The sequence below is a fragment of the Perca fluviatilis genome, chromosome 10, assembly GCF_010015445.1.
Source record: "Perca fluviatilis chromosome 10, GENO_Pfluv_1.0, whole genome shotgun sequence".
Taxonomy (NCBI): domain Eukaryota; kingdom Metazoa; phylum Chordata; class Actinopteri; order Perciformes; family Percidae; genus Perca; species Perca fluviatilis.
In genome coordinates, this window is record NC_053121.1 from 32,882,321 (window position 1) to 32,894,513 (window position 12,193).

The window sequence follows — 12,193 nt, forward strand, 5'->3', positions numbered from 1 at the left end:
TTGAGACAAGCCAAATCACAAGTTTCACAAGTCAAAATTGCTATGAAAATGTCTTTAAAGAAGGTTAAAATTAAAAAAGGTCTTAATGCTGACCATTAGAATGATTTGGCATTCGAACATTTTCCTTTTCTGCATTGTTGTTATTTTTAGTTTCTTTGATGCATAGTCCTTATACTTATAATTACTGTAAATAGTCATGCTGTCTGACACGGTTTTATCTTATTACTGTCCTATTTTATTGTTCCAAGAATTTGTCCAGTCAAAACTTGTGAAACTACTGATTTTCAAATTCAGAGGAAATCAAATTCAGAGGTCTCAAGTCTCACCGCAATCAAAGTTCAAGTCAGGCCTAAATCTTCATTTAGGGGTGTGTGATATGGATTAAATATATTGTATGACTGTAAATCTTATTTTAAATAGCAATATCAACATATGACATAAAATACGTAGTATAGGATAGTGTTACGGCCTCCATTTAAAGGAACAAACCAAGGCTCAAAAAGGATTGGAGGATGCAACATATTAAAAAGGATGCCAGACACAATGTTAACAATTAACCAACAAGCTTTATTAAATAAAGAATATTCCCAAAAGTAACAAACAAGAGAAAACAAAAGGGACTGGAGACCCCGGCCAAAAAGAACAAAAGATGAGAAGACGCTGGACCAACATCGCAGTGGGCCTTCGCTCCCCGCGTCTCCCCCTAAAGTACCTAAAAAGGGTAAACTAACCCTAGAACAAACAAAAAAGACAAATAACTGAACTACCGGTAACCTCCAGCCCAAACTAACACAATAAACTAAAATAAGAAAACTCCAACATCTAAATGTGCATGGAGGTTGGGAAAACACAAACCTGCTGGTTGTGGATAAAAAAAAATAAAAGATGAGGGTTAAAAAATCCAATATTGCCATTAATAATCAATCATTGATTTCCACAATTGTCAACAGTGGGCTAATACACCAGAAATATAAATTAGAAAATGTACATACGTATAGTATAAATGGTGTAGCCACACTCAACAACAAGTCGAGGCATGCTGACGTCTTTAAATTTGACTTTAGTCTGTGGCCGGGTTGGTTCAGTGGGTAGCGCAGGCGCACATATACTGAGAGGTTTATGCCTTGACGCAGAGGTCCAGGGTTCAAATCTGACCTGTGATGATTTCCTGCATGCCCCCCTTTCTCACCTAGTTGTACTGTCAAAAATTAAAGGTGGAAAAGCCCAAAAAATAATCTTTCAAAAAAAACTGACTTGAGTCAAAGGTCTATACAGATCTGAGTACAAAAACAGACCATGTAAATATTTCACTCTACGCAGCAACAAGAGTACTGCTGTGTTTTTGGCTCCCTAGTTGAAATTGAACGTTTTAGCAGTCCATCAAATGAGTTTTCTAGAGCCGATGTTAAACTTCAATATTCCGCATATAATTCTGATTGTTAACTTGTGGGTTTTAATCCATAATATACTATATATATGTGTGCATATATATATATATATATACACTTTAAGGGACAGTAACAATCTGGCATATCACCCATGATATGAGTGAAATACAATGTGTTTTAAGCCCCTGCTTAAAACACACACATGCGTGTGTGTGTGTGTGTGTGTGTGTGTGCGTGTGCGTGTGCGTGTGCGTGTGCGTGTGCGTGTGCATGTGCGTGTGCGTGTGCGTGCACAATATAAACAAATATGCTCGTTTTTCAGCTAAACAGAGGAAAACAGCCCCAGGCTCAGGAAACAGACACCACTGTGTGTGTTCTGCATTGCTATTCTTGTGAGGAAACAGATGTCCTAATAGGCAAATATTAAAAATAAAACGTAAATCATCCAAAGTAAGAGCATTGATGCAGTTTTAACTGTTAAAATTAAAGTTATATTTTGGGAGGAGACAAAGAAAACACCAGTAATCATGAATATCAGTGCTAATGTGTTCATACTTTATGAATGTGTGTGTGTGTGTGTGTGTGTGTGTGTGTGTGTGTGTGTGTGTGTGTGTGTGTGTGTGTGTGTGTGTGTGTGTGTGTAGCAGTCAGTCACAACAGCCTGTTAAAAAGCAGCAGTGTGTTTTATGAGCAGCTGAACTACCTGTTGGATCGGTGTTGGTTTCTGTCGAGCTCGTTGTGCAGACTGTTCCCACAATCACAGTGTTTTCACTCCAGGCTCTTTGGCAGGATACCTCATCCTCTCTCTCTTTCTTCCACCTTCTTCAGTCTCTTCACAGTTCAGGATTTCTTTCCTGTCCTGTAAAATGAGAAACTGAAGCCTCACTCTCTCGCGCCACTTTTTCAGTCTGATTTTGAGATGTTTTCGTTCCTCTACAGCACAATTTGTACAACAAAAACAAAAAATATCTAATATTCTACTATAGCTGCTTTGAACAACTTTATCTGGTTGAGTCGGCCTAAATGAATTCAGTCTTAGAGTAGAACATTTGGTCAAACTACCTCAGACTTTTGTACCCATTTTCCCCTCAACTTTGCCTCTTTTATTTTGGCTCATATGAAATACTTTATTTTACATCTCACATCAACTTAAAAACTATATACTGGCCTGTTTTCTCTTCTTTGACAGATGTTTGGCAGCTCAAGAAAGAAGTGATGGTTTCTTTGGTTCTGAAGGACTGACAGATAAACCTTACCCTTTAGATGAACTTTTAAACTCCATTAACACCACCTTAGCTGGTGAAATATCTCTGAATCATATCACAGAGAATACATACTGCATACCTCCGCTGGGGCTGAAACTCTGAATTCCCATTTAAACATTTAAGATGTTTGATTTAGTTTTTCTTTTCTTTTTTGTGGCGCTCAGCCCCAAGACGACTGATTTCTACTGAAGATGTAGATCCTCAAAAACAGGTCAAAAATACACAATTTCTTTCAATTATCCTATAACAGCGTTACTCAAATGGGAATAAATAGTGCATTTGTTGGGGACTATTTTCAACAGCGGATTAGTACACATGTAGGGCTGTAGTGAGTACTAGAGCACTAGAAAATGCTTGTCAGCAGGATAAATCCATTGTTACTTTTAATCTCTTCATAGAATTTCTCAACAGTAGGAAAAATACAAAACATCTTTTTGAGGTGTAAAGCTCCAACCGACTGCTGAGATCACATCCTTTTTTACAACGAGTGATCACAGTGAAAAAGGGACAATGTAATGACATCAGCTGTCATTTGTTTAGCCCATGATGCCATTCAGCTCAGTCGGCTCACATGTCTACCTTACCCTGCCTCCCTCCCTCCCTCTACTAGTGGAAATGTTCCACGTTTTGTCCCCTGGAAGTTCCTGGATGGCGGCAGCTGATTCCAGCAGCATCTATTGTAATCCCATCGCGTCCTTACATCTTTTATAGTCCTGTTAACGGATAAGCATCCAGCTCCGCTCCCTGCGGACAGACATACATGTAAACAAAACCTGAAAACAAAAGCACACTGTCCCCCAACAGCCCCTACTCTGTCTATACCATTGTATAACTCGGCTTCCTTTGTATATCTGGACCCCGGACGTACGGTAGCCTCAAAGCACACTCAAAAGTCATTTTAACTTATAATAACAATATCTTTATTTCTGTAAACATGGCGGATATATTGGCAACAACACACAAACACCTTCACATTCCGTACAGTAAGTTAAAATAGCTTCATAGATACAAAAAGGGAGACACATGGTGAGGGGAAGCGTATGAGGAAATAGGGGTAGGGTCAGTTTGTCCAGGAGAAACAAGATCAGCGCAGAGCTTCAGGCAGATTCTTCTTCAGTCTCAGTCCAACACTGATCCGAGTTCAGCCGGAAGACCCTCCGCCTGCCTCCACTGTGCGTTACGTAGCTTGAACCATTTCTGGAGGACACAAATAAACGAAAAGGGAGAAAACTAATTACAAACACACCCATGGGAGGTGTTAGAAACGGTTGACAGGAGGTTTTTGTTCAGAGACCAACTGAAACAGGAGAGCGATGAGGTGACTGTTCCGGCTGACAGGATACAGTCATGACATAAATATTCCTGAGAAGTTACACAGGTGGAGTTCTTGTATTGTTATGAACAAACTATTTTCAGTCTTTTGTTTTCTTTTTTTCTGTGACCAGAGCACAATCAATTCCCGAAACCCCAAATATGAAATCTATGATTAAAAGACACTCATTAACTGTAGCGATGTTTCCGTTCTAAGTTTCATTATCTTTCATAATCACATTACAGTCACATTTCTTGGTGCATGTAAGAGTGGTCACTGACTCATGCAGACACAGCAGTGACCCTGAGGCTGAAGTTGTATCGGGGAAACCACAAAAGACAAATGTTTCCGTCCAATTTTAACAGACCGCACCTATAACTGCTCCGCTGAGACTCTGGCCAGATGATGACTGCGCCGAGCGCCTCGACACACACACACCCGTGACCCGGCACATAGCTGTATTGCGGTTTGTGTTGTCAAGGGATACACAACAATGCTGACATCATCAAGATACCGGCAAGGAGAATAGGGAGGGATTCGGGACAGCGGCCTCGAGACACGAGAGCCTGGCTGGCTTTGTGAGACGTGTGCGTCTGGCAGGACGGATGGTTTCCACATTTTGCACTAAAAACACATGAGATTCCCATTTGGAGTCTTCTGGGTTTTCACTTAAGACTAAATCAATTCGATAACTGCTCTCTGAACTTGGCTGTTCATGTGCGTTTTGGGATTTCTTATCCGTGTAGCTCATTTCTATGATGCAGGACATCAATTTTGGGTGGGGAAACGTTACTACAGTTTATCATTACATATTTCTCAATTAAAGAAGCTTCAGTCTATAAAGATTTAGTCTTAAAAAAAAGGCAATTTTCTCTCCCAGGTTTTGAATGGAAGACAATTTATTTTGCACTTTGTTTTGTTTCTGATCCTTTTTAAAAGCGCAAAATGATCTTAGAATGTCTTGTAAAATCATTATGCCACTTTATAACAGTAATACGATTTATAATGCTGCTGACACATACAATGGTACTAGTGTCATTTTTTTCCAATTGGCTAGCCCTGGGTTACACAACAAAGTCTTTCAAACTTGACTCTACCTTACTGACTGCAGCACTGAAAAGGAGTTCAAACATGCTTGTAAATGCTGTTAATAGGAAACGGGGAGTGGTAGCTGGGGTGTGTTTCTTCAGCTAAACCTTCACCAATGAGAGCTTTGTTAACACTCCACGGTGGGGGGGGGGTTCAGGAAGAAAAAGAAAGCCAGAAAAAAAAAAAACTAGATCAGCTGAAAATGAAGTCAGGTCTTTTGATGAGGGGCCAGACCTTTACCTCACCCTGGACCAGGCTTCCCCTGTCAGGTTGCCCCGGCACCTCCCACCTTTTGTATACAATGAATGGAAACAGTCACTAACACTGGAAGAGGAATTAGGACGCAGTGCAGTTTTAGTTGATAGCATTTTTCATAGCTGCTCTGCAGACAGAGAAAGCTGCATTATAAACCTCAGTGGATGGGGCCAAATAATGAAACGCCGCTGCTGTTCTAATGAAGATGGGGCTTGGCAGGAAGTATCTTTTTTATCATGTACTAATTTCCCTATTTGTTTTGCTGAGCTGTAGCAGAGTGATATGTCCTGGTAGCTGCATGTAAGGTTTGTTGCCGGAAAGAAAACACAGTCTATAAATCTTCACACAACCACCACGATGAAGGTACCCACTCCGACTGCTGAGGCCTCATTAGCTACTTGGCTTCGGCTAACTTTAGAATGCATTTTTGCAAATAGAGGACTGGATTTTACACAGCGTAGTTATTTTAGAGGGGGGCCATTATACAGAAAGTATAGTCACGAATGAATATAACTACCAGTAACCCTTTCAATGTAAATATATGGGCATGGAAGTATCATATAAAGAAAGATTTGAGAAAATCAGACCCCATCCTTTAAATGGGTACGATACACTAACAATGTTAAACAAAGATATCAGTTTACTCGTCATGAGAAGTAGTCAAATGACATCACACTATTGAACAGTAGGATCCAGGGTTTTTGGAGCTTGATTAATACTAGGGCTTAACGTGCTCATATTATGCTCATATTCAGGTTCATAATTGTATTTAGAGGTTATATCAGAATATGTTTACATGGTTTAATTTTCAGAAAACACCATATTTTTGTTGTACTGCACATTGCTGCAGCTCCTCTTTTCACCCTGTGTGTTGAGCTCTCTGTTTTAGCTACAGAGTGAGGCATCGCACTTCTGTACCATCTTTGTTGGGAGTTGCACATGCTCAGTAGCTAGGTAAGGACTACTAGCCAGTCAGAAGCAGAGTATGAGGGCGTGCCACGCTAGAAGCTAGGCGAGCATTATAACGTGTGTTACCAAGTGACGCATGTTTGTCTCTGAAGTAAAGGCTGGACTACAATAGAGCTGTTTGGAGCAGTTTGTGAACAGTGTTTTCTGTTGGAGATGGTAAGTCCCTTTGGGGTGGACTTTGGGCTTTTTCACTTTGTAAACCTATAACGTGCACAAAAAGATATATAATACAATAAAGGAAAGGGTAGAGGGCCAAAAAGCAAAATATGAGCACTTTAAAGGCATGATAACCTCTCCTCTGTCTTTTTTTAATCCCTTTTTTTTATCAGTCTCTCAAGTTACCCTACCTTACTAAAATGCACTAATAATTCATGAACAGCTGGAATCCCTACACAGGATGTGTTTTGTCGCTCTTTTCAAAGTCTTTCATCTTACACACATCTGACACAGGGGCGATTCTAGTATCAGAACCTTTAGGGGGGGCTCAGCCACTAATGAGAATGTGACAACTATACAGTGCCGTGCAACAACTTCTAAATCAGTAATTTCATTAGCTGATATTCTCTGAGTTAGCTACTGAACAACAATGTCAGCTAACGTTTTTTGACACTACGATGAAACTAAACTTCACACTTCACAAGTCACAGTAATAACGAGCTATTTGACACGATGTTCTAACATTTAGCAATTTTAGTTGCTTACGTTTCAATTTGAGTTCTAATCTGCACCATGAAATTACCAACTTCTTCTCTGGGGACTACGATTAAACTTTACAACCGCACTCCTGCTCTCCCTCTGACAGATTAGAGCAAGACTCAGCCAAAGGCGGGAGTCTGGCACAACCTCCTCCGATTGGTCAACACTGCATTTCTGTTAACCCTTTCCTTGACTGGGTTACAGGTGCATAGCATCGGCGACAGACACACAGGATATTCAACCTGTTTCAAGCTCTTTGAACCTGTAATTGTTTGTCCTCTGTCACTAACAGACAAGTTCGCAAACTCTGACTCAAAGCACTAAAATTTATTATTATAAATAATTGAGCCCCCCTAAAAAGGGTCTAAAATCGGCAATGATCTGACGGACAGGCTTTAAATCACTGCAGCTGACTATACCGGCTGCCTAACAGCTTGCGTTTCTTTATGCACATAACTGCAACCCAAAGCATATTTTCAGGCTTCAAGTATTTTCTTCCGACATGTATAACTACACGGATTTTGCAATGCAGCCGGCATAGACAAGATATAAAAGCCTGCATACACAATACTTCATCTGATGCTGTTGCAGGTTTTCAGTGCCTGTGTAACTGACTTCAGCCCTGAGCAATCTAGAGGAACTGGTTTCTGGAGTCAAAGTGGAAAAACAAGTTGCAAATAATGAGTCAGACGTACACAAGTTATTGACTGGTGAAATGTGGGAATTGTTAGAGCTAATTATGTAAATAACACACGTTCCATGGCATGTGAGATCTGAACATGCCTGCCAGCCTCTCCTGAACAAACAGGAGCAGATATTTGCCTATGATGTTACGTCAACTCAAATGACATAATTTACATGTAAGGTTTTTCCTCCTAGTGAATACAGCTAAGCAAATAGTCATGTTGTTCCTCTGCCAAAATCCTGAACAGGAATACCAACCGACAATTATTATTCAAAAATGAGACATTCACCATTTACCCTCATTATGGGCGACGACTCGGAGGGCTTTTACAATGATCTATCTATGTATCGGAGGAATGCTACTGGAGGTACCTGCAGTACTCCAGTGCACTTCCAACATGTTGTTATCGGCGCGGTGAAGCTTCACATCTGGCTCCTGATGTGACAGTTGCAGAGACTTTACAGTGAGACATTCCTCAGATAGAGGGATGGTGGGAGTGTTCACATGTGGGAGAGGGGTGGTGGAGATTAAATACCTAAGTAACAATGTGATGGTTTATGTAGTTGTCAGTTGTGTAGTGGCCCTTTCCTGCTGGAGTGGATGTTATGTTGATTTGATTAATTGATCAGATCATTTTGACATCACATTGGGCTCCAAGATAAAAATGTCAAATAGATGAAATGATTCATTAAAAAATAAATCTGCAGTTTAATTGATTATGAAAATATTTGGTAGTTTTAGCCCTAATAAGCTTTGACTTTGGATTCTCCACATTCTACAAGGAAAAACAAAACTGATCAAAATTTAAATATATTTTTCCTCAAAGCCGGACGTGTTTCATGCTTTAGAAAAAAAAAACACTTTTTAAGTTTGGAGTCTGAGAATGTTTTGCTGATGAAGATGTGGTTGAAAGCTCTGGAAAAAAAGATAGTGAGCAGACCTTGAGTGAAGAATATTTTGGGTCAAGAGTGTACTTTCACGTGTTTTGTAATCTGTTTGCCAATCAAATCTGTACCTCGCAACTACCAATTATCTTCATCCACTGTTAATCTGCCAATGAATTGATTTGTTTGGTCTACAAAATGTCCATCACAATGTCCCAAAGCCCAAGGTGATGTCTTTATATTGTTTGTCTGTCCAGAACTCAAATCAGCTTGCCATCACAAAAGATAAAGAAATGCAAAAAATAAAATCCTCCTATTGAGAAGCTAAAACCAGGGAATGTTTAGGGCATTTTTTTGCTTAAAAGTTTCCATAAACTATTAATTGATGATCAAAATAATTGACTATTCAATGAATCCTGCTTCATATTATGAGCTTAACAAACACTTAACCACATGTGTTTTAAGTTATTTTCTCTCCTGATACATCAAAAGCAGCTCAGATGAAAAATTTAAAAAAAAAACCGTTGACCACATCCGACCAAATATGAAAGCAGCAGAAACACGAGCAGCAATAGCGACCACATAAGAATGAACCCCGAATTGAAACAGCGGCAGGAAACTCGACTCGGACATGACTTCATCAGGAAAAACGACAATCAATGGGGCACCGCTGCTGCCTCCTCTGTGGTCAGTGTTACTGTTTACACTCAAATGAGGATTATTTCATCAGACTGTGACATTTGAACAGATATGTTAGCCAGGATCCCACTGAGCACCGTCCACAGACCTGCTCCATTCACTGCTAGTGAGGCAGCTCCAGGTTCAATGTCACGGATGTAAAAGTATATATAATGAGGCTTGTTTTGCTTTTAGAAAAACTTGTTCTTGCAGACAAATATACATGTGCACATATTGATTATCTCCCTTTAGCAGTTTGGGGTTGATTCCTCAGAAGACACCCGACTGAGACACTGATAGTGATGTTGACAACACTCAAAACTTCCTCAACACTAACTTGTGATACTATAAAGTCCAGTTTCCTGAGACTAAATCGCATACTGTTGTTTTCCTGTCTGTGCTGGTAATTTGAAAGTGAAAAGTGAAATTGAAAAGAGGAGCTGCAGCAATGTGCAGTACAACAAAAAATATGGTGTTTTTTTGAAAATTAAACTATGTAAACCTATTCTTAATACAATTATGAACCTTAAAATGAGCATAATATGGGCACTTTAAGTAAAACCTCTCAAATTTATAGAGATGCATAGTAACAACATACATTAACTAAAGTACTGTAGTTCAGTACAGTTTTGAGGCACTTCACTCAAGTATTTTTTTGGCAACATTACATATGTTCCACTATATTTCATATTACTCCTCTGCTACTTACTTTGCAGATTAAAGTCATAAAAGATGATGTATTGCTTTAGATTAAACTACTCATTGGTTATTCATATATAGTTCCACTTCACCGGAATCTGCATTACTGCACTTACAAAACTGCATATCAACAATTTAACACACTGACAGGGAATTTGTCATTTAGTATTTTAAGTGTGTTGCTCAACTAAGACAGAGAGTCACTGTCTATGGGAATAAGTGATATTAATATTAATAATAATAATGAGTTTATTCATGACACAAATGGAAGGTCCATAGTACATTAAAAACACTTAGGCTACAAGTCCCTCAAATACTATAAGGGCTACCACAGAGAATGCTTAAATCACTCTAAAAATATAAATGATTCCATAAGAAATCACAATTAATTGGGCTACAAACTAATCTTACTTTGAAGCATCAGACACGGTATCAGTCTCTATAAAAAAAATATTACAACGGCCTATTGGAGTCTAGGCTGTTCAATGATCTCAATATTTCTAGAAACAATGATATAAATATATATAATAATAATAATTAAAGAGAGGTGCCAGTTCACCTCCTGGGCACTGCCAAGGTGCGCCCCCCCCCTCCAACTGCTCGGGCGCCTGTCCAGTAGTCGCAGTGCATGTATAGGACCTAAGCATATGTGTGTATTTCAGGCCTGTGTGTAGTGTGTTCTAACAGCAGAGTGAAAATGTTTTCATTTTCCCCCCTGGGGATCAGTAAAGTATAAATTATTATTATAAATTAAATGATGCATAGGTTTAGGCTACCATTTGCTCAGGACAACATAATAAATACATTTCAGCATACAAACCTACAAATCTAGACTTTTACAAAAAGGAGGCATTGGAAACGCGAGAGAGAGAGAGAGAGAGAGAGAGAAAAAAAAAAAAAAAAAAAAAAAAAAAAAACCTGACATGTTATATTACTCACTTGTGTTTCCTCCTCTGACAGCCCGCACTCCGCAGCGATCAACATGAGCGTCGTCCCGTCCGGATACTTGCTGACTTTTTTGAAACTGTCCTCCAGCACTTTGATCTGTTCCTCCGACAGCTTCATACACTCCATCGCTTTAGAAGTCATATTCCTGTTCTCCCCTTCTGCTCTCCAGTCTTTTATGAAACCGTTTCGAGCTTCAGCCCTGGTTGGTTGGGAGCTCCGCAGCGAGATGTGCGCACAGCTGGACGCGCAGAGGAGAAGAGAGGCAGCGCGCTGCGGAGATGGAGAGGCGTGGAGCGGCGGGGGCACTCTGGCAGTTCGGCGGGAGTGTGCGAATGAAGTGGAGGCAGTGTGTGTGTGTGTTGGTGGGTGTGCATGTGTGGAGCTTTTACTACTGTCAACAGAGGCTACGTCATGAGGCCATTCCCACCAGCAGATCCCTCCCATAAAAAAAAACACAACTGCCCCAAACGACATTCCTTAAAGGAAAATGATGTGAATATTTGGCCATAGCATCACCACAGCAACAATCAGGAACCAATTAACTTCACTGGCCCGCAGTGTTATCACAAGTGAAGTATTGTTACCAGGAAACCAGCGACGGATGTACTGTTCAAGAGATATTAAAGGATACTTTAAAAATAAATATATTATAATATCCTATTACATAACAGAAAGTGGAATGTGGAAAGTTTCTTCTGTTCTGCCACTGGGGGGCGCCAGAGTTGAAACGTTTCTAAATTCTAGTTGTGTTATAGGCTATTTGTATGTTGCCACTTAGATTAAATACAACTAGAAGTCATGTGAAACAGATTTTAAAGGGCTACTGAAGTCATAAACCAATATTTAAAGGAGCAGTTTACCATTTTGGAAAATAGGCCTATAGCTATTTGCTTGCTGAGAGTTAGCCTAAAGATTCTAAGCAAGGGGGAGACAGCTAGTCTGGTTCTCCAAAATTCAAAAATCTGTCAACACCTCTAAAGGCTCCGACACTCCGACCCGACGGCCGACCTATGGCAGAAAAGGCATTCTGACTGACTGCCTCCCGGAGATGGTCAAAAAAGTGCCTCCGAACACACCGAGGTAACGCCAACTTGAGCGTACGTTCTGCGCGTGCGCGAGATGTAATATGTCTCCATAACAGCAGGCGGTGCTAATCTGTATTGTCGCCCAAAAATGAAAACCGGCAGCTGGACGAACGCGTCAAGTGGGTCTGGCTGCTCCCGGAGAATAATAATGGTGGCTCATTCAGAATACAATCTCATATTTTATGAAGATAGTTCACTGAAAAATGTTTCTGAAAACATTTTAAGCGAGAAATAGGCCGG

General features: G+C 40.0%; 1 protein-coding gene across 1 annotated transcript; it reads right to left on the bottom strand.

Moving 5' to 3' along the window:
* Positions 1 to 3,549: 3,549 nt before the first annotated feature.
* hopx (HOP homeobox) lies at positions 3,550 to 11,238 on the bottom strand. Its single transcript, XM_039814394.1, has 2 exons — positions 10,860 to 11,238; positions 3,550 to 3,850 (listed from the first exon to the last, which is right to left on the bottom strand). The coding sequence occupies exons 1-2, from the start codon at positions 11,007 to 11,009 to the stop codon at positions 3,773 to 3,775; spliced, it is 228 nt and encodes a 75-aa protein (XP_039670328.1). The 5' UTR covers positions 11,010 to 11,238; the 3' UTR covers positions 3,550 to 3,772.
* Positions 11,239 to 12,193: the final 955 nt, after the last annotated feature.